This window comes from Hippoglossus stenolepis, chromosome 21, assembly GCF_022539355.2.
Source record: "Hippoglossus stenolepis isolate QCI-W04-F060 chromosome 21, HSTE1.2, whole genome shotgun sequence".
Lineage (NCBI taxonomy): Eukaryota > Metazoa > Chordata > Actinopteri > Pleuronectiformes > Pleuronectidae > Hippoglossus > Hippoglossus stenolepis.
In genome coordinates this window covers 17,466,872-17,491,522 of record NC_061503.1, presented here as the reverse complement: position 1 = coordinate 17,491,522, position 24,651 = coordinate 17,466,872, and the positions used below count along the sequence as shown (strand labels likewise).

The following is a 24,651-nucleotide window of genomic DNA, read 5'->3' as shown; positions in this document are numbered from 1 at the left end:
AAACAGAAACTGAAACGTAAAAATGAATCTGGAAACAACAATTTGACTCTTAACTCGACAACGTGTAAAACATAGTTTTTGTTAAGCTTAAATAAAGATGGTTTCAAGTGTTTATCTGGAGATTTGACTGTTTTGACTCAATAAAATCAAAACCCTGTTAAACCAGCGAGTGACATCCTACATGTTAAAATCATGACTTCACATTATAGAACAATTCAAGAGGAGACTTGTCAGGAGGAAATGGTTCATGGACACTTCAGCCGTCCAGTACGATGAAGAATAAGATCAAACACAGTCATTCTACTGGAAATATGGGTTTTGTATTTAGATTTGTTCTTAAAAGATAAAGGTTTAACTTAGACTTTACTCTCTGGAGAAAGTACTGTTAAAAAATGTACCTGTGGGTAAAGCTTAAGAAAAACAAAGTCTCTTTCCAACTTTTTTCCTACAGGAAGAGGGAAAGAACCTTAAAGCTGCATTAATCAATACTTTTGATATTAACTGTGGATGAAATGAGGTTGAGAAAAAGTGATTTCATCAATGTGATAAGAACCAAAAACAGAAACTATCCTGGGTTATAAAAATGATTTGATGTGAATTTGACTTTTTAGTTTGGTTCATGTCCCATCCACTTACATGGAGGAGGTGGCGTTTATAATGATAACTTTAATAATAACTTTATTTTATGACCTATACTGCAGCCAGCCACCAGGAGGAGATCTGGATGCTTTGGCTTCACTGTCATGTCATCCATCTTTATATGGTCTGTGGTTCACAGCTTTACTGAGAGCTTAGTGCCCCCTAGTGGCTAAAAAGTAGATTGATGCAGCTTTAAATTGTCCATTTTTGATTTTTCATGAAGGAAATTGACAATATTTCATTTTAAGAGCTACGTCATATATTTGACCCTAAATAGGGATGAAGACAATATTAAAAACACTTGAACCTTTCATGATTGACAGCTGCACAGTACTTACGACTGCTCGTGTGTACCTAATAAACTGGTTACTTATCATTTAAATGCAGGTATGGAAGTGAGATGCAGAAATACCACGATCATGTCAGTGTAATGGGACCTGAGTGCTGTCACAGAGCAGTTGTAGGCATGTGTCCCCGTATAAAACTCTAACTCTGAGCAAAGTAATGACAGGAAAACGTGACCCTTCCCTCAGACGGCAGAATCTTTGGTTACGTTGGATCAGCGCAGAGCTCTCGTGCATATCTTCTGCTCTCAGACCAGACGACTCCGCAGACTGCAGGCGCTCTGCGACACAAACCGGGACAAGAGGAGTCCAAATATGGACATGGTCAGATAAAATAAGAGCTGCTCAACTTAACTCCTTTGGCCCTGAGCGGAGCAGCGAGGGCTAAATATAAAACGCTGTGTGGCTTCTGGTGTCTGGACTCTGATGAGTTCACAGTTCCCTCACCACGTGGCCTGACCATTCGCCAGAAGCCTCGGGAGAGAGGAAGCTCAACATGGGAGAGAAGCTGAATAAACACAGCAGTGTAGCATTAGCTAAAAAAAAACGAGTACTGTCTAAGGTGCCGATTGAAAATGGCACAATATCAGTGCAACTACATCTTCCTCTTCCTCTAACTTCTAAAACTGCCATCTCTACAGAAACAGACATAATACTGTATAATATATAATTCCTCTTACAAATGCTTTTAAGTGTCTGTGGAAACTTGTAAAAGGCAACAGGCCTCAACAGAACACTTTCCCTTTCTCCTCTCTGTAAAGAACCTGTCTCTTTCCTGGGGTTTGGAGCCATGGCAGCGTCCCCGGGCGTCATTTAGAGTCGGCAGGCAGAGTCCGAGCCAAAGAGCAACAGATCCTCGTGGATCCCGGCCAAATCAGAGGCCTGATACTCTGCGTGCTCTCAGCAGGTCCCTGGGGACTCGAGGAAGGAGGTGTCCTCTTCTGCCTTGTCAGTACTTATTAATCCCAAAGATCCTCACGCCGTGGAGCTGCTGCAGCTTGGGGATGAGCACAGTGAGCAGGGAAACGGTGTTGACCACAAAATGGACTCGATCGTATTTGGTGTAGAAGCTGGTGAGAATATACCTGAATGGGATGAATCAAAAGAAGAGGAAGTTACAGAGCGAAGCTCTGAAGAAGAGGGAGATATATTCATGCACTACAGGGGACAATAGATTGTGTTTGAAACCTCACAAGATGATCACTGATGTGTTTCTATTTGGGTTTTGTCTGTAAAGCTTTATTCTGGGAAACATTCAGAAACGTTAATAAAAGGCAGTTCCCAGCACAAACCCTGACATCAAGCTGGTGACAGGTCAGAGACGCAAAAACCCCAAAATTATATCAAGATAAAAATATTTACATATAAGAAGATTTCAATAATTATCTAAATGAATGTCAAATTATTATTATCATTATTTAAACAATATTTTTTTTGCTCCTGAGCTTCTGGTTTTAAACTCTATTTTATGAACAGAGATATTTTACAAATCTGACGTTAATCAACTATGTGTTTTACCTCCTATATCAATATATGAGACTATTGTTGTAATGCTATAGGTGAAAATGATATTGTGATTATTATTAATGTTTTACTGTCCAGCTACAGGCAATGAGAGAAGAAGAAAGCAGCTGTGCCCATGTGATGTAAACACACACACACACACACACACACACACACACACACACACACACACACACACACACACACACACACACACACACACACACACACACACACACACACACACACACACACACACACACACACACACACACACACACACACACACACACACACCAGTGGGGGGGGATGTGTGTGACTGTACAATGAGGAGCTGCACATCCTGTTCTCTGCTGAACAAGGGAGGAAATAAGAAAAGCTCCCTAATGAATCCTTTTTTCCATCTGGAGCCTTGAGCTTGACCACTTGTCTCTTCCTGCTGGAAACAGCTGGAAGAGGGGAGTACACCTGCAAAACTGCTCTCACTACAATGTTCAGGCTGAGCTGGCATGTCAGCCGCAGGGAGCCAGAGTGCTTCCTGTAAGCTGAAGTCTGCAGGTTAATAAGAACAGGGCGAGAGCTCCTGCTGCAAACTACTGAGCCCCAGAACAAGAGGGTGGTTGATAATAAGAGATCAGAGGAGATGTGGATCAATAAACTCTCTTTGTGAGAGTGAACTCAAATATAAGAGCTACAAGGACGACATGATGTTCACAGATGAAACAGAAAATACAAGGTGCTAGTATAGCAGATCAAACACAACTGGTGCAGGTTGTTCTTCTGGTTGGTTTGTCTACTCTGTCTAATGTCGGCACACAACCAATGGAACTCTATAAAAGCTGAAATCCTGCTTTTCTCATTTCTATGACCGGACTTGTAAATGAGAAGCTTTTCCTGAACATTTAACAGAATTTCTGAGACAAGCGTAAGGTTTGTTGGTGACACTCACAGCACAATGGGTGTGATGGTGAGGAACTTGTGCGACGCGGTAAACTGGATGCCGTAGTCCATCTGCTCCCAGTGCGTGAGGAGGCGCGCCTTGCCCTGGTCGGGGGTCTCGAAGGGCGTCCCCTTGACCGTGTGCAGGAGCAGGTACATGCACTGCAACAGGGAAGAGACACAGAGACCGTCAGAGACGGAAAGAAGAGGCTGTTGTAACAAATGTACAGAACTGATATTACACATCTGGTGAATGAATGACTAACACCACTTGTTGTTCCTGGGACACAATCACTCAGGAAGAGAGTTTGAAAGGTGGTTAACTTTACGTAGAGCAGTGATAGAGAGGGGGTGAACCTCTTCACTAAGCCAGCGTGTTCAGTTAATGATGAAGTGAACTGTGGTGGCGTGTGCGTGTGCGTGTGCATGTGCTCGGCTCCACTGACCAGATTGTGGATGAGATTGGTGAGGGTCCAGACCACGGGCACGCTGGCGAAGGGGATGCTGAGCAGGATGATGTGCAGGAGGCCGATGCCCAGGATGTACGACAGCCACATGCCCCTGCTGTTCATCACCCGGGTGTTGGGGTTCACCTCGCTGTGCGCCGTGCCCACGTTCATGGTGGCAGCTGGCGTCAATGGACACCTAACAGCCAATCAGGAGCCAGTATTTTTCCTGTAGCAAAGGTAAACAAGGAAGTAAGAAATGTGCTGACAAAATCACGCCCCTGCTGCAGATCAACTAATTGATTATTGATCGAAAAACCTGTATATTACTTATTAGCATCAGAACTGTAGTGACAACGGTTAAATACTATAATACTATAGCTACAACATTAGCCACCATTCAATTACAATCACAGTTATATTGCACGACACATAACGGTCACCTGTCAGCCAATCAGAGATCAGCATTCCGCTGTGGCAAAGGTAAACAAGGAAGTGATGCGAACAGGGGCTAAACGAAGATGCTAACATGTTTTAAAGTGAATTAAAAACAGAACAAGTCCGAGTCCGTCTAGTTCGCGACAGGAAACAAACGTCACTCTTCACATTTAACAACTTAGAGCCTGAAATGTAACAGGATGTTAAATAATGGCGGCTACGGGCTCAGATCTACAAGTAGCCGCAGATTAAAGATCACTCACTGCGGAGAAAAATGGCTTCTGCTCGGACCGTTATCCCCGTGCGTGAGTGTGCGCGTGTCTTAACGGAGCCTCCGGTTGGGTAACGCGGTCACCGGGAGGCTGGCGACGCTCCGGTGCCTCGGTCCGTCCGACCCCCACCCCCCTCCCGCACACACAGCTCACACGGCCCGGGGCCACACATCCGCTGGTGCTCCGTGTTCGAGCCCCACCACACGGCACCGTCCACGCGTCACGTCATCGCTGCTCGTGTTCACGGCTCCGATCCTCGACTCGCTTCTTCAGCATCGCTTCTTTTTTTTAACTCTGCGCATTGCAACGTGATTGGCTGCCTCGTGCCACGGGGTCCGCGCCAACCAATCACCGCTCAATGCGTTGAAACGACCTGGATCACGCTTCCTGTCGACGTCAGGGTGGAGGAGGAGGAGGATCCCAAGGAAAGAGCATGATTGACACATGGGATATATTTATATATATTTAAATATAAGTGAAAAATAGTGGAATGATATAATATAATCATATTAATGAATAAAATAACCTGGGAACATAGTTTCTGACAATAAATAGACTTAATAAACTATTGATTATGGATTATTGATCAAATATGATATATATATATTTTTCAACATCTATGCGGTTCCATATATATATACACATATACATTGTATATTAATCTATGAATCTATCTACCTATCTAACATCCATCCTTTCATTTATCTATCTATCTATCTATCTATCTATCCAACTTATTTTCTTCAAATCTTATTAGATATTGTAAAAATGCATGTTGCTGGATGAGTGAGGCTTTATTATATTTTGATTTGAATAATTGCAGAACAGTGTAGATCGCATGGAGGCAACAGAGCAAAAGAAAAGTCAGAGAATCACTGAAGATTTTAGATTTCAACCCAGAGTCTAAGTCTATTTTTATATATCGTCTTCACTATTGACTGAAAGAATGAAATGCTGGATAAAAGGTGAGTTTTCTCCTCAGGGTGTCGGGGCTCAGCGTTGGAGGCGGGGTGAGGAGTTTGAACATCCAGAAGGAGCTCGGAGCAGAGACGCTGGTCCTTCCTGTTGAGAGTTGCCAGTTGAGGTGGTCTGAGCATCAGAGCGGCTCTCGGGCACCTTCCATTGGAGGTTTTCCAGGCATGCCCTGATGGGGAGGAGACCCCCGGGGCAGACCCAGAACTTATACATCCCATCTAGCCTGAAAACAGCTCAGCATCCCTCAAGAGGAGCTGGGAAGCGTAGCTGGGGAAAGGGATGTGTGGAACACCCTGTTGCCACCATGACCCAAAGATAAGGAAGGAAGGTGAAGTCTGGGCTGTAGCTGAAAGTCTAGCGAGCCACGCACATGACTCCCTGCAGCTTAAAATAAAGAAACAGGGGGAAAAGACGTAGGTATCGTGGGTCTTGAGATAACATTTTAACACTCTCTGGTTCTCTCCATACCTCGGTACAAAAGGAGGCCTTGACTCGTCATGCAGCCAAGGTGAGAGGAGACCTTGCTGGAGGCGAGGAAAGCTGACTGATGAGGCTGATACTCTGCTCCTCAAATCAAAGATCAACAGTGTCATGTTCGAGATCCAAAGATAAGCACGAATACTAATTTAGGGCCTCAGTCGCCGGAGGCTGGGGGGGTCAACTGTGTTCTCCTTGCATGCGATGTCACATGACACCCACTGTCTCTGAGGGCTGTGATGAGTGGCATCAGACAGGTTTGGCCGGCTGACAGTGGACTCTCTCACATGCTCGTGGCCTCGGGTGCTGAAGCTGTCGTAGCTGTGTAAACCTAGAGGTCTGTGCAACTGCGAACGATGGATGACAGTGTGGTGAGATCATCGCTGGCACTGGAACAATGGACGAATACATGACAGAGATAAAATGCACCTCAAGAGGAGGAGGAGCAGGTGGAGGAGGAGGAGGAAGAAGTGTCATCGTCAAGTCGTCATCTGGACATATTTGACATTCAGGGACACATTTTGAAGCAGGACAGTGAACTCTTCTCCTGTTGTTTCCTCAAAATAAATACACCGACATGTTTTCTCGTGCAGCATCAGTGAGAAGAGCTGAGCCGAGACAGAGTGGATATGCAATATTTGCCGTAGGACACCTCTGGCTGCCACCGCCGATGATAAAATCAGAGCTTCAAAGTCCTGCGGTTGTATCCATTTCTCCACAACCACATATTTAATAGATGTTTAGATAAGTTCCGCTGTAGACTACACTTCTCTGCACTTTGTGCGAATGCCCACGGGTCATCGACGCTGCGGTTGTCAGACGCAATGTGATTCCGTTAACAAGGCCCATGCCAGTAATAAAAGGCTTTTAATGATGAGATGCATTTCATGTTGTAATCTGCTCTGGCGTCTGCAGCTGCGAGTCCAGTGTCAATTATTTTTTATGTGTCATCAGCAAAGAATGTGTCGTTCGGAGGCACAGTCGACGATTCAGAAACTTGTAGCTATCGAGTCTTACAGGGGTTTTATGATTGTTTGACATTTACAGTGTGTTGGAGGGATAGCGTGCACGTTACTCTCAGGCTAATGCAGCTTTAATGGCTCATAAAACCACAACAGCAGCTTTAAAAGAAAATCTGGAGGAAATCCGGAGCTGTTTATTCTTTTTTGTAGCAGATATATGGAATAATTCAGTGTTCCTGGCTGAGGGCTTTGGTGTTACAGAATTACATCAATTTAATCTTGACCCATTAAAACCCAATCAGTCAATCAAAAGCCTAATCAAACACAACACAATTATAATATCGAATGTACAAACTTCACTTCATTGAACATGAGCAGCTCCACATTTCATAAAGATTAATTTGCTTTCTCCTGTTTTATATAATTCTAAAGTGAAAATTCATTGTATAAGAGTAGACGATCCACATTCTGCTCCTTATAGTACAGTACAAGGATTTAAATACAAAGATTGTCTTGCTATTTTCCTTTTGTATAATTTTAAAGAGAAAATCCGTACTTTCCCATATCGCTGGTCACAAAAAGAGTATTTGTCAAAGCATCACTTTGGACTCTGGAACCACATGTTGTGCATTTATCACAATAATTGACGTTTTTACTGATAAACCCTCCAAAGTATCAGAATCAATCACTGGCTGCAGCTGTCGTCATCACAACACAGGCTCATGACATCATCCATACAGTGTTCAGAGTTTCATGAATGACAAATCAGGAGCGTGTGATTGTGTTTCACCAGCAGGTGTCAGCATCCACACACTGTGAGGGGGGTGCTGTGATTCAGTGAAGTTTATTTTAACATGAGCACAGAGGTGTTTCTACTTGTCACCACTGATTAACCCTGTTACCACTGAAGAAACACACAGAACCACAGTCTAATACATCTACTACATTTACTTTTACACATGATTCCTAATTTTCAGGGATAAAGTTAATTGTGCATGTAGAACTGCAGGTTTTAATAAATGCTATATATATATATATATATAGCATTTTCCAAACTTTCTGCCAAATGTGAGGCTACATGAAAATGCTCAAGTACCTGAATATATTCAGCAAATTAAATCAAATGTTACTTGAGAATATAAAAACATTTTATAACATTTTCTCCAATGGCAGAGGTGGACTTGTGACCCAGCCGGGCTCGGATGATGGCCCCGCTGGAAAAGGCTGATGCAGGGAGTCCATTATTGCCCCTGGAGGAAGCTGAGGATTAGAACACCAAAGAATTTCACACAAACACACACACACCAGCAGAGGGATGAAGTGTTTGCTGCTCTAATGAAAAAGGTTTATTTGGGGGAAGAGTTCTTGTCGTCTTTGTCCCGTCGTTTTAAAAAGTCCTGACAAAGGCATTGATATCATCTTCAACACTCGTCCACTTCCAGGACACAGGAAAGAGACTCTGAGCTCTTTCAGCCTCATGACTCCCAGAAGGCTCCAACAAATCATCATGCACTTCCTGTACAAAGAGAAAAAGAACTGCACATTGGCACTTTATTATAAAATAATCAATCGGTCGCACAATTGATTGACAATTGGAGGCCAAAGAAACCCTGTGAAATTCAAGTGAGGTGATGTAGGAGGAGGTGATTTCATGCAAAAATATGTAAAGGAGCGTGAATACATACAAACTCTCCCTTCAACAAACACATCCACAAAAAAAAACCCACAGGTATAAAGGAGGAGCTGGGCAGGAGACATTGGGAATTTGCTGAACTGCTCCGGCAAAATGAGTAATTTCTGGATGCCCCATTGTATGAAGAGCTTTTTGGCTGAGGGCTCTGAAAGCAAAGGATATAAACACGGGAGCAAGTGAAGTAAAGTGAAAGATGGTAGGAATGAGGGAGCGATGAAAAGAAGTTTGTGAACGGAGCAGGGTGGGATTGGGCGTGTTCAAAAAAGTTTTTCGCTTCAGCCCAGTGTGTGTAGATACCCTCCTAATCCTGGTTTTATTGGCTGCCTGTGTCCAGCCATGCTGTTCGGATTGAGTAGGGGAGGGAAGGGAGGTGGGGAGAGGGAGGTGGGGAGGGGGCGAACACATGTCCTTCTTTGTGGTAATACGCTGATTAGGCCTTAGAAAGAGCCGGACCTGGTTACGGCCTTTCTCAGGTCACCGTAGAAACCGGCCCGGTAGGGGAGCTCTGTGTGCGCCTCCCCTCCCGTGCACCTACTGATGCAGACACGCAGACCGAGGCCTTCCTCTGCAGACATCTGTACAAAACACCACCACTCAAAACACCACCACAAGTGTTGCTGGCTCCCGTGTTCTTGACCTTAATCGCTGCCGCCGTTCCAGACAGTTCGCTCTGCACTTGTGGCCCCAACCTGGGAAATGTGGTTTCAATGTTGTTCAGATGCAGACCGCAGACTGATTCCTCTGCCTGCGCTCGTAAATTACACCACTGTCACATTCCCACCATCCATCCCTGGCCCCGCACACCGTTTACCGCTCCTTACAGTGCAACCGTTATCCAAGTCCCAGAGCTGAGCTCGGCACATTTCTGACAGTGCCGTAACGCACGACAATGTTCATGATCGAAAGCAGACCTGCCTCATTGTCAGCGCCACCATGACATATCGCAGCTCGACTCGGGGCATTGAAAAGACGTCTTTATTGGAATAATGTAGGAGACTCCCCACTACGACAGGCTGGAGACTGGCTCCACAAAGATATCTATCAATTATTGTCACATTTAGAGAGTCGGAGGACCCCCACCCCTTTCCCAAAGCTGGGTGGTAGGTCGAGTGCTGCTCAGTCACTGCCTGTTTCCCTATCTTCTTTGTTATGGAGGAATAAAACACAAGAGGGCTGGGTGAAGGGGGCACTCCACTGCTGACCTCCAGACTTTGGTCACTGTGGCTCGGTCCCTGCGGTGGGCACCGGGCCTCCTCTCTGCAGAGTGCACGCTCCCAGCCCCTGCTGAGCGACCTTCCAGCCCCCTGAGCCCGCCGAGCTCAGTGGTGACCTGGAGGTCCTCTGCAGAAAGGTCCCCGGGCAACAGAGGGAGGCACTGAGATATTCTTTGCTTCATTTTAAATATGGCTAATACATTTAAAATCACTTAAGAGCGACATAATTCATTCTGGAGGGACGTCGGTTAGAAACTCGGAGCAGGGAAAGTGTCACGTTTGAGTCACCTGTCATCATAAACTCTAATATTTGATAAAAACAGGTATCAGAGTCCTCTGAAGCCCCTGAAGGGCGTGCAGCTAAGAACTAGCAGAAAACTGGTGGTTCGATTAAAACAATCCCGACGCTAAAGAAACTTCGAAACCTCACTTTGGAAAATTCACTGTATATATATGTGTGTGTGTGTGTCTGTGTGTGTGTTTGTGTGTGTGTGTGCACTGTGTATCCGGATCAATTAGTCAGGGCACAACCCCTAAAAATCAATATGTCAACATGTGAGTGTCCTGAGGAGCAGCCGGCCGGCGTCACGTAAAGGAAACAAGTTGAGTAACAAGCCGACTCTACCTTTTTTCATGTGTCCCTCCCTATACCTCCCTCATCCCTCCCTCCTCTTTTCACTCTTTCCTTTCTTTTCACATTACCAGGGGTGGCGTGTGATTGACAGATGGGAACGAATAATATATATATATTTTTTTTTTTCGTAACCTAAGGCCATCTCCTGTGATTGGCTTGCCAGCTGACATCTCCAAAAAAACCTCATTCTCCCCCACCACCCCACCCCACTCCGCACCCTTCTCTCACCACCCCCTTTAATATTGGGCCTGTGGATGAGGCATCCTGAGGGAGAAAAAAGTAGAGAGAGAGAGAAAAAGATATCTACCTTAGGGAAGAACCTCAGAGAGAGGGAGGGAAGGAGAGGACGGGTAGGAGTGTGTGTGCATGTGTGTGAGAGACACTTATTCTCTTAACTACTGGGAGACAGACACACTTTCCTGGCCCGACTCAAAAGAAGAGGGGGAAAACAGGAGGAAGATTTTTTTTCTTTTTTTTTTTGCAAATATCATTTTAATTTTCCCCTCATTCAACAATCAAGCTGCCCTAAAGCTCCTCTTCCTGGAAAACTCTTCTTCTTCTTCACTGCCTACTGGAAGTTCTATGCATTGATCCATTTGCCCTCCTCACACACACTTGCAAAGGCTTACCTCATGGATTTGTATCTGATTGGATATTTGATGTGTGTGTGGTTGTCCAGCTCGCGGGTGCTTGGAGGCTATCCCATCTGGTGGTGAGTACAAATCCACAGTTTCAGCGTCAGACCCCTATGGCCACATAAAGAGAGAGACTCTTGTTTTTTTTTATTTGGTCAAATGATCATTTCTGAGAGGGCAGAATGTGCACTTTGTTGACTGCGTGGAAAAATGTTCTCCGGCCCATTCCCAAAAAATCTTAACCTCAAATACTAGTGTAACGGAAAAGGCTCGCCGTGCTTTTCCCCTCCACACTCATGTCCATTTATCACATTGGAGCATGTTGTGATGCACAGAGGCAGAATTTTTTTAGTTGGGGAGCCGTTAAATTACCAAAGATGCTGAGTTATTTTTCTGAATTTAAGGAGAAGAACTTGTTAGCGAGCGGTTGCCATGTTGATATGAATTGAAAACAGCACTGCGAGGAGCTGCGGAGCGTTTCCACACAACAGTGCGGGTCAGTCGGATCATTCGTTATTACATAAATCGTGGCTCGAGCACAGCGAACAGAACTGATGCTGCTCGTGAAAAAGCCTCAGAACAGGATCCCTTCTCCTCCACCATCATCAATTTCTGTCTTGAAATACGAGCATATCATTTTGTGAGTTCCTCAGGAAGTACAACAATAATGACTTATATGATCAGGGTCAATTTGGTTTGTTTTGCTATTGTGCGTCACCGTTCTACATTCAGGCCGCCGGCCCCCGAAACATGACGTGCATTGATGTGAATTGTTGTTTTTTATTTGTCAGCTTTTTTTTCGGTGGTCGTGCATTCAACGCACATTTTTTTAAGCGCACTGAAAAAGTTGCACACAATTAAAAAAGAAAAAATATTTGCATTCTTGCCATGGGGCATCAGCTGTAATTAAATCAATCCATTAGAAAAAAAGAGAAACAGTTGAGCATATCATCTTGCTTCTCAATTGTACCACAGCCACCCCCAGATTTGTCAGGAGACAATATGTGTAGGTGCCGCAGGGTTTAATTCTTTGTTAAATTATCCCAGATCGCTTTTGGCCCCACAACTGAAATTTAGAGGTTTATCTCATTACATATTCAGCTACATTCAGCTGACCTCATAGCTCCTGGTCTCCTTTTGTAACATAAAGCTTCAATTTTGGTGATATTTGCGTGGGCGTATGACAAAGCTCTTTTGGCTCACGACACAATACTTGTCAGAGCTACTGCACTTTTAGTTGCCCAACTAGCATATGGTCCCAGCGCGCTGCTGTCCAAACCGCTAGCATCTTCTGGTTTCATTTACAGAGCAGGCAGCTGCCAAGCGGTCAGAGTGACGTCCACTTAATCCACAGGTCTCACAGCGTAATTTACTTTATTAACGTTTCCTGCGGAAATGACCTTGCTGTGCATCACCTTTTGTGTTCCTCCGAAAGTTCATACTTCCTGTCGACCCCTCCCCCCTCAGTGTTGTTTTGCATTGCTGAGGAACGGAGGTGCAGCAAGAGGAGAAATTAATCACAGCAAGACTGTGTTGTTTTCACAGGAGCAAATAGTGGCTGGAAAACAACTCAGAGTCGTTCGTACTATGCCCAATCCACATTCATTACAATAGCACAAACTGAAACTGCAGTATGTCCTGGTTTATTTGATCGCTCACAGGTCCATCGAACAGCGGTAAACGCCGCTTGGCAGCTACGATTGTTGAAGACTCCCAGTTCTCATCAAGATTTGCTCCCTGACAAACATGATCAGACTCTCAGATATCGGGAACATGCCAAGCCATCAAAGAGGTAACACTCGACACCTGTATATTTTTAATATGTTCTCCTGAAAGTCCTGAAACAAAGGTCTAGAAAAGTTCAGGGGTTGTTTAAAATATGGGAGTCGTGAAAAGGCCACAAAGACAAATATTTTTACGTAATTTTTTTGATAGAAACAGCTTTGAAATCAGACTTAACAAATCTTTACTAAAACCATTACTTTCCGTGTGTCCTGATGATACATAATTCCAGTTGTGTTGGTTTGATTTAGACCTGATTGAACTTTTATTTTTCTGTGATAGATATTTGAAGATGCCTACAAATCCCAGCTGAGCTGTGTGGTCGTGGACGACATCGAACGCTTGTTGGGTAAGTGTAAAGACACATCTCATATTCTACTGCCAATTACATCTACAGTATTTTATCTTGTCCAGGTGGAAGGTCATGATTCATTGTTAATCTGTGTCATCAGACTATGTCCCAATCGGTCCTCGTTTCTCCAACCTGGTGTTACAAGCTCTGCTGGTGCTGCTGAAGAAATCTCCTCCTAAGGTAATAGACTCTTATTTTCTACCCTCTGCGTTGCTAGTCCTCAGGTGGCAGAAAGAGGGCAGCAGATCATGTGGATGCCAATGCAAAGTCCTGTGAGGAATTGTTGGAGGTCTCTGGCTGCGACTGGCATGTGTGAGCGACTGTGTGTGAGTGTACGGTTATTAGCCAGTGTTTTGGTCCAGGCCTGTTGTGCTCCGAGTGAATGGTGGTGGTGGAGACCCATTTCTCATAGTCTCTTTGGTTGTAGCTTGTGTGTGTCTGTTGTTGATGGGTTTGTGAATGAGAGTATAGCTCACTATATGGCTGCATGTGCATGAGAAGTGGCGCGGGGCCTGGTGTTGAATGCCTGGCTGCAGTGCTCCTCTGGGGTTGTAAAGCGCTGGGCCCAGCGGGGTGCCTGGGGCCAGGGGAGGCCAGGGGGACACGGAGGAGAATGGGCTCTGTGAGAGAGCCAGGACCTGGCAGCACCACCGCCTGTGTGGCACCTCATCTGCATGCAGCATCACAACCCCCCACGCCATGGGGGGGCAGCCAGCAGCCATAATCCCCCTGTCTTCTCGCCACTCCTCTGCCTCTCCTCCGTCGTCGTCTTCTCCTGGTCCAGCTCATCGGCTTAGTGGAGCCAGGATTCTTTTGCCTCTCCTCTTTCTTCTCTGCTCGTATTTGTCTTCTCTTCTGTTGTTTCCTGATTCCGTCTCTTTCCTCTCTCTGTCTCTTCCCTTCTTTTCTGCGTGATCTGGTTCACTGTGGCTGAGATAGATACAGAGAATCATATACTATCATAACGCACCCTCACCTTTGCAATAACTGTGTGATGGCAACACTTAAGCTCAAGACTGGAATCATTTAGACAAGGTGGTGGGAAGCATTTAAAACTCAGCGACACCCCCTGAAGAAACTGATTCCACTGGACGGTGGAAACAGTCTTTACAGGACTGTTCTCACCTGGTAAACCATATTTTTTAAAGTATTAAAACAGGAAGGTGTAGTTCTGTCTGCCTCCTGGTTTCAGAAGGACTCATACTCCTGCCACAGGGTATTTGAAGAGGTCATGATATGGTTGTTTCATGGAGCTACCGCCATCTCTTTTATTGTCATTATTGTTATTTATTCTATTTGAGGCACCACAGCCATTCTCCCACTTGTAGTTCTGTTGAACTGAATTTGTACCAGGTTTCTTTCTTTTATAATTTGATGTGAAGATTTGATGTTTATTGTTAGGATTTTAATAATATAATTAGACACTAGAGCCCCGAAAAGGATCGATTTTACGCGCACCATGTTTGTACCTTAACAGAAATATGTGAATATGTGGGAGAATGTGTGGCCTTCACATAGTGACTGTTAGTAGCCGTTGCTGGCTGGTTTTAATCTTGAAGTTGATTGTTGTGTGTGTGTGTGCGTCACATCGCAGTTCAGTCTTGCACCTGTCTGATAATGCCTGTTTGAGAAGACTGTACATCTGTGGCATACAATACACTGTACTTTAACTTGTTCTCATACCTAACTTACTATATTACAGCATAAACTCCATTAGCTTTATTCAAACTTCACACATACATGAATGCACTGTTTTCTTAAGAAACTGTGACATACCCTTAGAAAGAATTCAAGCAGCTGCCACTAGGGTCTGAAGGACAGATAGGAAAGGCGCATGCCATACTGAAGACTCACAAGCTGTCAGCCGGATAAAGGCTTGTTTTAAAACACCAAACCAAACACTGTCAGAATGTGAAGATTTGCCCAGCTACTATCAAAGGAGGGGCGAAACTGGGAGCGGCTCCTCATCATTGGCGGATTCCAGTGCCTAGAGGCTGGGACCAGCCTGTGCACTAGCCACGGTGACTCCCCCTCGTTATTGACCAATGAAGTTCTACCTACTATTATAAATATTGCACCCGCCGTCCGTTCGGGGCGACTCTAGACTTCCCCGGCGGTATTAGACGGCCTGGGGCTGTACGTTGAGTGCCCATAGCTATGTTGTAGCTTTTCATTGCTTCTAAATAAATACTTTTTGAACCAAGACCGACTCTTCTCTCTACCTAAGGATAAAAGAACACGACATTATCTCTTATCTTTCTTTCTTCCCAGTTTATAATCAAATAGATAAACTGTTTGAATCGTAATGTTGTGTATAAGAAGTTGTTCTTTTGTTTAAGACGTGTTTCACCCGTGCGACAGTGTATTTGGTTTCTTAGAGCTCCATGTGAGTCCATGACAGTAAAGAACATAACTCTGCTGGCATAGAATCCAGTTTACATTGACCCTTGAGGAAAGAACAGCTGAAGAGTATGAATGAATGAATAAATGTATGAATGAACCTGCTTCTCTTTCAGGGCCGGAAGCTGCTGATCATTGGCACCACCAGTCGTAAAGACGTCCTCCAGGAAATGAGGATGTTAAACGCTTTCAGCACCACCATCCACATTCCCAACATCTCCAGTGGGGAGCAGCTGATGGAGGCTCTGGAGGTAACGAGACAAACTGTACACACACCAAAACAGAAGCAGGCGCAAACTTCCAAATTGGCTCAATGATATTTATTATTTTTCTAATAGTGTGTGGTGTCTGAGCTAAGGCGGCCTCATCCCCTCCTCTTCCTCTACATCTGTATCAATCTGGGCAGTCCACAGATCTGTCTCTGGGCACAAAACGCTGTATTAGATCAAGCGGGAGATAAAAAAACTCTTGGCTTTGCTTTGATGATTTGTTGAGCTTTCCAGGATTCAGGACATTTCCAGTTCACAAACCTTCCTGCAAAACAGTCGCGGTCAAATACTCTGTAGTTATGAAACCACGTTTTCTACACAGCGTTCCCAAGAAGACATGAATGTATTTCTGAATCCCGAGGGAAGGGTTCTCATAAAAGAACAACACATGCCTGGTTTCAAGCACCTCACAATTAACATCAGTCATCCAATGGGCCGACGGATGAGACAGGCGAACGAACTGTGGAAACAAAAGTGAAAACATAAGATTGCCAGTGGACATAGGTCAGGAAGCATCTGGTCATGATGCACAACTGTCCTCATTTCGTGAGGATCGGTGAAAGCTAAATGAGGGGCTTTTCCGTAGGTGGCGCTGTTGAGCCATTTTGCCACGCCCATTTCAAATTACTCCAGAATACAATTACTTTTTGGGGCTTTGTACTTCCTGCAAACTTTGGTGAGGATTTGAGCACGTCAAGGCTCTGAAAAAGACCAAAAAGGGAAATGAGAATACGAAAAATCCTTACGAAAAATCCTTACATTTCAATCGGGCCTCCCACCGTCGGTGCTCGGGCCCTAATAATCCTTATGCCACACTGGATCAGTCTTTTGACAATATCTTGAACTTGGCTCCAGCAGAAGGGAACAATCCTGTTCGACTGTTATCTGATGATACAAATGAGGCCACATGTTTCCCAGTTGTTTCCAAAAGGATGCCCTACATATCGAGAATTTCGTCAACATCGTTTGACATTGTCACGCTACTTTAATAACAGCATTCTACCTGCTGATGGTCGCTTTGCACAGAATGTGGAGTATATCTTTTCTGCTCTGTATGTGTCAGAGGTAGAACAAGTTGTGTCCTGTGTATCTTTAGCATTGAGGAAAGGACGAGGTGGCAAATTTCACAAAGTTAGTGGAGATGCATTGAATGATGAAGAGGGTTTGAAGAGGTTGTTGGAATATGATGATGGGTTTTGTTTTCTTAAACCGATCAGAGGAACCCCATCTTGTTGGCAGGGAGCACAACGTGAGCTGTTGGCTTGTGTTCGTCAACTTGGTGTTCCTACGTGCTTTGCCTCATTTCCCAGTGCTGACATGCGGTGGGAAAACCTTCTCACTAGTGTTTTGAGACAGGAAGGTAGAACAGAAACGGTTGAAGAACTAGAACGGGCGGACAGGTGTGAACTTCTACGTCCTAATCCTGTCACTGCGGCAAAACTGTTTGATTTTCGATGGCATTGTTTTTTGAGGGAGGTTTTGATGTCTCCATGTAATCCTATTGGTACGATAACTGATTATTACTATCGTGTGGAATTCCAGCAACGTGGCTCACCACACATTCATAGTCTGTTTGGGATAGAGGATGCACCTGTCATTGATAAAAACACAGATGAGGAGGTAGTTGAATTTATCGATAAGTATGTGACGTGTGAATTACCTACACACGATGAGACATTGTTAGAGATTGTTACATCTGTGCAAACGCACTCAAAGCGTCACTCCAAAACGTGTAAGAAGAAAGGTACAGTTTGTCGTTTCACTTTTCCTGGGTCGCCATCTGAAGAAACGTTTACATCTCGTAGCGTTGGTGCAGATGATGGCGAAAAACCTTGTACTTGTAAGGTAGACGGAGAAAATAGTTTATCTTGTGCATGCAAGAAGGCCAAGTCAGATATTATGAAGAAGGAGGATGCAGTGAAAATCCTCACTGATATTAAGGAGGCTATTTTGGATGGTAAAGCAGATTCAAGTAAAATTTCGTAATTAAACTTAAAATCTAAATTGACAATAATTTGTGTTGGAAACATAAAAATCACACGTTTATATTCTAGCTTATCTATATCTACCTTATCGTCTTCTGTCAGGGTTAGCGGATGAAAAGGGCCGCATTCAGACCCTTCACATCCACACAGCGAAGGTGCGTCAGTACGAGCGGCTAGCCGACGACGTAGACTTTTGTCTGGAGTCATGTTTGGGGGACTGTATTCATTGTCTGCATCGTAATGTTGGGTATAAGAAGTTGTTCTTTTGTTTAAGACGTGTTTCACCCGTGCGACAGTGTATTTGGTTTCTTAGAGCTCAGTGAGTCCAGACAGTAACAAACTCTGCTGGCATAGAATCAGTTACATTGACCCTTGAGGAAAGAACAGCTGAAAGTATGAATGAATGTATAAATGTATGAATGAACCTGCTTCTTCAGGGCCGGAAGCTGCTGATCTTGGCACCACCAGTCGAAGACGTCCTCAGGAAATAGGATGTTAACGCTTTCAGCACCACCATCCACATTCCAACATCTCCAGTGGAGCAGCTGATGGAGGCTCTGAGTACGAGACAAACTGTACACACACCAAAACAGAAGCGAACTCAAATTGGCTCAGCCTGTATTGTTTTCATAGGTGGTCTGAGCTCGGGCCTGTCCCTCCTCTTCCTCTCGCCATCAATCTGGGCAGTCAACGAATCTGTCCTCGGCACAAGCTGTCGAGATCAGCGGGAATGAAAACTCTGCGGCTTTGCTGATGATTTGTTGAGCTTTCCAGGATTCAGACATTTCCAGTTCCAAACCTTCCTGCAACAGTCAGTCCTACAAGTTAAACCCGTGTTTCACAGCTTCCAAAGACATGAATGTGTTCTGAATCCAGGAAGGTTCTCATAAGAACAACACACTTCTGGTTTCAGCTTACTCACAATTAACATCAGTCATCAATGGGCCGGATGAGACAGGCGAACGAACTGTAAACAAAGTGAGAACATAAGATTGCCAGTGGACACAGGTCAGAAGCATCTGGTCATGATGCACAACTGTCCTCATTCTGAGATCGTGAAAGCTAAATGAGGCTTTCCGTAGGTGGCTGTTGAGCCAGTTTGCCACGCCATTTCAAATTACTCAGAATACAATTACTTTTGGGCTTTGTACTTCTGCAAACTTTGGTGAGAGTTGAGCACGTCAAGGCTCTGAAAAGACCAGGAAATGAGAATGAAAAATCCTTACATTTCAATCGGCCTCCACCGTCGGTGCTCGGGCCAATAATCCTTATGCACACTGGATCAGCTTTTGACAATATCTTGAACGGCTCCAGCAGAAGGAACAATCGTTCGACTGTTATCTGATGATACAAATGAGGCCACATGTTTCCCAGTTGTGTTTCAAAGGATGCCACATCGAGAATTTCGTCAACATCGCTTGACATTGTCACCTACTTTAATAACAGCATTCACCTGCTGATGGTCGCTTGACAGAATGGATATCTTTTGCTCTGTGTGTAGAGGTAGAAAGTTGTGTCCTGTATCTTTAGCATTGAGAAGGACGAGGTGGCAATCCAAAGTTAGTGGAGATGTATTGAATGATGAAGAGGTTTGAAGAGGTTGTTGGAATATGATGATGGGTTTGTTTTCTTAAACCGATCAGAGAACCCATCTTGTTGGCAGGAGCACAACGGCTGTTGGCTTGTGTTCGCAATTGGTGTCCCTGCTTGCCTCATTTCCCAGTGCTGATATGCGTGGGAAAACCTTACTAGTGTTTTGAGACAGGAAGGTAGAACAAACGTTAAGAACTAGAAGGGCGGACAGGTGTGAACTCGTCCTAATCCTGTCATGCGGCAAACTGTTTGACTTGATGGCATTGTTTTGAGGAGGTTTGATGTCTCCATGTAACCTATTGGTACGATAACTGTTATTACTATCGAATTCACAAGTGGCTCACCACACATTAAGTCTGTTGGGATGGATGCACCTGTCTTGATAAAAAACAGATGAGAGGTAGTTGAATCTCGATATATGTGACGGTGAATTACCTACAAAATGGACATTGTTAGAGTTGTTACATCTGTGCAAACACTCAGCGTCCCAAAACGAGAAGAAGGTACAGTTGTCGTTCCTTTCCTGGTGCCATCTGAAAAACGTTTACATCTGCGGTGCAGATGATGGCAAAAATGGCGGAAAATAGTTTATCTGGTGCATGCAGGCAAGTCAGATATTATGAAGGAGGATGCAGTGAAAATCCTCACTGATATGAGAGCTATTTTGGGGTAAAGCAGATTCAAGTAAAATCGCAATTAACCTAGAATCTAAATTGAAAATATTTGTGTGGAAACAAAAATCCACTTTATATTCTAGCTTATCTATATCTACCTTATCGTCTTCTGTCAAGCGAAAGGGCATTCAGACCCTTCATCCCACAGCGAGGTGCACGGCGGCTGGCCGCACGGGATTTAAGGAGCTGGCCGTGAAGACCAGGAACTACAGTGGTGCCGAACTGGACAGTCCACCGCCATGAACAGACATACAAGGGTCAGAATCCTCCAGAGACATTTCCTGTATCATGACTCACATTTGTTCCCTCCCCTTTGTCGTCCTAGTTTGTATTTTTCAGTATTTTTTCCGCCTCTTTATTAAGAGTGTTTTCATTATTACTTCGTGTTCTTGTTCATCCTTGTGTTTATGGTTGTATATGAGTTGTTTCCTGTGTCTCCGGTTTGCCCACTCCCTGTGTTCTGTTTCCTGTTTTATTTTGTAGTTTCGGTTCCTAGTGTTTTCTTTCTTCACTTCCTGTCTGTGATTGTCTGCACCAGTCCTCATGTGTTCCACCTGTGTCCAATTGCCCCTGCCTTCCCTGTGTGTGTCCCCTCTCTGTCTCTGTGCTTCCCCTTGTCCTTGTCGGTTCGTTGTCTAAATGTTGTGATCGCCTGTGCTTCGTCTCCTGAGCTCCCGTCCTCTGCTTCTCTTCGTTTGCCTCCAGTGTTTTCCCCTGTGTGCCTCTAGTTGTTTTTTCTGTTAAAGACTTTTTTCATTAAAAAGACACTTTGTTAAACTCTGCATCCTGGGTCCATCTGCCTCACCGCTTTCCCCCAACCTGACACATGCTGATTGAAATGGCCGTGCAGGTGAGAAAGAGCATCTCTTTGCATTGCTTGGTTTTAGCCGTGTTTCCTGAACCTGCTGAAGTGATGGCAGTCGTTGTTCTGCTGGTTTGGGGCCTGGCAGGGGCTCTCGTTGGCCTGGTGGGTTGCCAGGTCTGTACTATTCAGCAGATGATGGTGCTAAGATGCTAAATGAAGATGGTGAATTATATTTGCTAAACATCAGCATGCTATGAGCGCATGTTAGCATGCTGACGTTAGCACGGAGCCACCGGGCAGTAAAATACACATTTACAGCCGAGATTTTATGATAAATTAAGGTTTCAGATAGTTAGGGGAAAACGCCACCCATGTTGGCTCTTCTACATTCGCCTCAAGGCAATCGGCTGCCAGACGTCGGAGAGGTATCAACGTCCTCATTTCGGTCGGGTCTGTATTTTGACCATAATAGATAATTTTTTTGTTACCACTTTGGTGGATAAAACATATGGCTCGTTTAATCTGGTTATCATATGCATCCTATAAAAGACTGAAGTCGATTCGATAGACATTATCTAAATGTTGGGAAAACTCAAAAACATGAAAACCAACAGTTTTTGACGATTTCACTTCTAGTTCTTCGACTGTTCTTCATTCGTCCAAAAACTAGTGAGAGGTCACCTGGAAAGACACAAGTTGCACACGCAATTACGGTTTAGAAAAAAACCTTATTCAAACCCCTAACTGTATAATGCATACACCACATTCATCTGCCATAATTACACAACAGTGTAGGACAACAAGAGTAATCCTTTGGAAACACAAAACATGTGGCCTCATTTTATCATCAGATCAGTCGAACAGGATTTCCTCTGAGCAGTTAAGATATTGTCAACTGTCAGTGGCAAGATAGGCGGCGGGAGGCCCGATTGAAATGTAAGGATTTTTCGTAAGGATTTTTCTGATTTCTCATTTTTGGTCTTTTTCAGAGCCTTGACGTGCTCAACTCCTCACCAAAGTTTGCAGGAAGTACAAAGCCCCAAAAAGTAATTGTATTCTGGAGTAATTTGAAATGGGCGTGGCAAAATGGCTCAACAGCGCCACCTACGGAAAAGCCCCTCATTTAGCTTTCACCGATCCTCACGAAATGAGGACAGTTGTGCATCATGACCAGATGCTTCCTGACCTATGTCCACTGGCAATCTTATGTTTTCACTTTTGTTTCCACAGTTCGTTCGCCTGTCTCATCCGTCGGCCCATTGGATGACTGATGTTAATTGTGAGTAAGCTGAAACCAGGAAGTGTGTTGTTCTTATGAGAACCTTCCCTGGGATTCAGAACACATTCATGTCTTTGGGAACGCTGTGTAGAAAAACGTGGTTTCATAACTACAGGAGTATCGGACCGCGACTGTTTTGCAGGAAGGTTTGTGAACTGGAAATGTCCTGAATCCTGGAAAGCTCAACAAATCATCAGCACAGCCGCAGAGTTTTTCATTCCCGCTGATCTACGACAGCGTTTTGTGCCCGAGAGACAGATTCCGTTGACTCATTAATGGAATTGCAACGCCACAGAGGATAGAAAATAAGAGTCTACTACCTTAGGAGTGGGTGACATTTATGGGTCACGAGTTTACTGTTGCACAAAGTCAAGACTCATTCATAGAAAGCAAACAGTAAAGGAAAAAGAAATAGTGTTATTTGCATGAGGCCGTAGATCTGCATAATGAGCGAGTGAGAAAGCCTCTGGACACAAAGACGAGCAGACGACTGACGGTCTCTCTCTTTTCTTTATTCCTATTTACAGCGGCTGGATGTCGTTTCAGATTAAAGTCAATAACGACCATTTGCTGCCCTCTAGTGGAGAAAGACAGTTCAGCTTTTTAGTTGAAGCTGAGGTTTAAAAAACACAGCAAACATATATTTATATTTTACGAACGTTTGCTGCTACAGAATCTTTATATTCACCTTATTGAAGAATAATGTGAGCAGTGATGAATGTGTCTGTTCTTCAGAAGCCTACTGTTGTACTGCTCATGAATTATTGTGCATCACATGCGTCAAATTTTAACCACTGGACCATGAAGTCACTTTTACATTCGCCTCAGGCGTCGGCCTCTCAACGCTCGTGTGACGTAAATAGCGAATGGAACTACAAGTATCTAGAGGGGAAGGCTTAAAATGTATTCAATTAAAGAATTTAATTAAAGTTACCATGTATCCCTGTCGCCTTGGCAACAGTATGATTTCATCAGTGGGATAATGACTGGAACACTTTCCTCTCTCTTCCTCTATGAACGGTCACCACACAGGAAACAGTGAGTGAGAAACATTTCATTCAGTGAATTCCAGTGTTTGATTCACCTCATCATTACTTTCACTTAATGGATGTTTAAAAGGCTCCTGGTGTTGGGTGACAGAGCCTGTGTCAGTTTGCAGTGTGAGGATGAAGTGTTTGATTTGAAGTTTCCAGGTGGAGCTGACAGAGCAGAGAGCACGAGGGTCTGAAGCCGGACAGACAGGAAGCTGAGGTTCATTCGTCTGGTGGCCTGCAGACAACAAACTGTGACTGGGTGGTAATCAGGAAGCTGTGAGGAAGCTCGTATCTGAATTAAATAATATGCTCGAGTGTTATTTACAATGTTTACATCCTGGTTTGAGCACAAAATAACGAGAAGAAATAAATGCAAGGCTAAAAGAATAAGTTTAAAGTCTAGTTTTGAAAGAGGAAGTTTGTTTGTTTGGTTTTTGAGCAAGACGACACAAAAACAACTGGACAGATTACAAGAAAACTCAGTGGAACGATGTGTTATAGCTCAGATATGAACTCACTAAAGTTTAATGCAGATCTCGATCAGGACGCGGATCCAGGATTTTGTTTCTTCACTTTCTTTAACATGGTGTTTTTGATATTTTCAGTGATTTCTCAGGAAATAATTCATTAATCTAGATGAAAAAAATCTGATATATTTCAGGTATTGGTATCAATGAGTGTGTGTAATTTGGTGCAGCTTGATTTAATCTAATGGGCAGTTAGGCCTTGGCAGAGGTGTGCGCTCTACAGAGTGATATTCTAGATCCAATCTTCTTTCAGTATTAAAATAATAAACAAAGTACAGACTGAGCATAGACATAAAGTAAAAAAGTTGAACTACAAACCTACACCACCATTCCAGATATATTATATATACACATTTAGAAAGTGTAGTCAAACCTTCCTCTAGTTTGGTACATTTCCTTCACAGTGTCCTCTGTGCAAAAAGCTCTGGAAGTAATAAAAAATCCACTTCAATAAAGGGATCGACTGTTATGACATGTTTTTTAAAAAAAAGAGTCGTCTGAACCTCCGAACATGAGCTCGACTAAACGCTACAAGTCAAAACAAGTCACTGACTCATGGAGACATGGCAGCGCACCAGAAACCTGTTTCTGTTTCACATTAACACTCTGTCCTCCAATCTTTCACACTGGGTTTAGATTTAAACATTAAATTCCTCCGGTGTGTTATATGCAGTTGGTTTTTTCTGCAAAGTTAAAAAGCCCCAAAGAAAACACTGCTCCTGAAATGTTTGGATTTCCGAGACACTGACACACTCTGGAAACAACAGAGACTTTTCTGGA

The 24,651-nt window shown here is 44.0% G+C and overlaps 1 protein-coding gene across 2 annotated transcripts; it reads right to left on the bottom strand.

Annotated features, from left to right (window-relative positions):
• Positions 1-1,846: 1,846 nt before the first annotated feature.
• LOC124851222 (ORM1-like protein 3) lies at positions 1,847-4,865 on the bottom strand. 2 transcript variants are annotated; one of them, XM_047338356.1, is made up of 4 exons: positions 4,573-4,865; positions 3,872-4,100; positions 3,436-3,587; positions 1,847-2,068 (listed from the first exon to the last, which is right to left on the bottom strand). In XM_047338356.1, exons 2-4 carry the CDS (start codon positions 4,043-4,045, stop codon positions 1,933-1,935), a joined length of 462 nt encoding a protein of 153 aa, XP_047194312.1. In that variant the 5' UTR covers positions 4,046-4,100; positions 4,573-4,865; the 3' UTR covers positions 1,847-1,932. The 2 variants fall into 2 exon arrangements, with proteins under 2 accessions (XP_047194312.1, XP_047194313.1); XM_047338357.1 differs by having other exon boundaries at positions 4,735-4,863.
• Between the last annotated feature and the right edge of the window lie 19,786 nt (positions 4,866-24,651).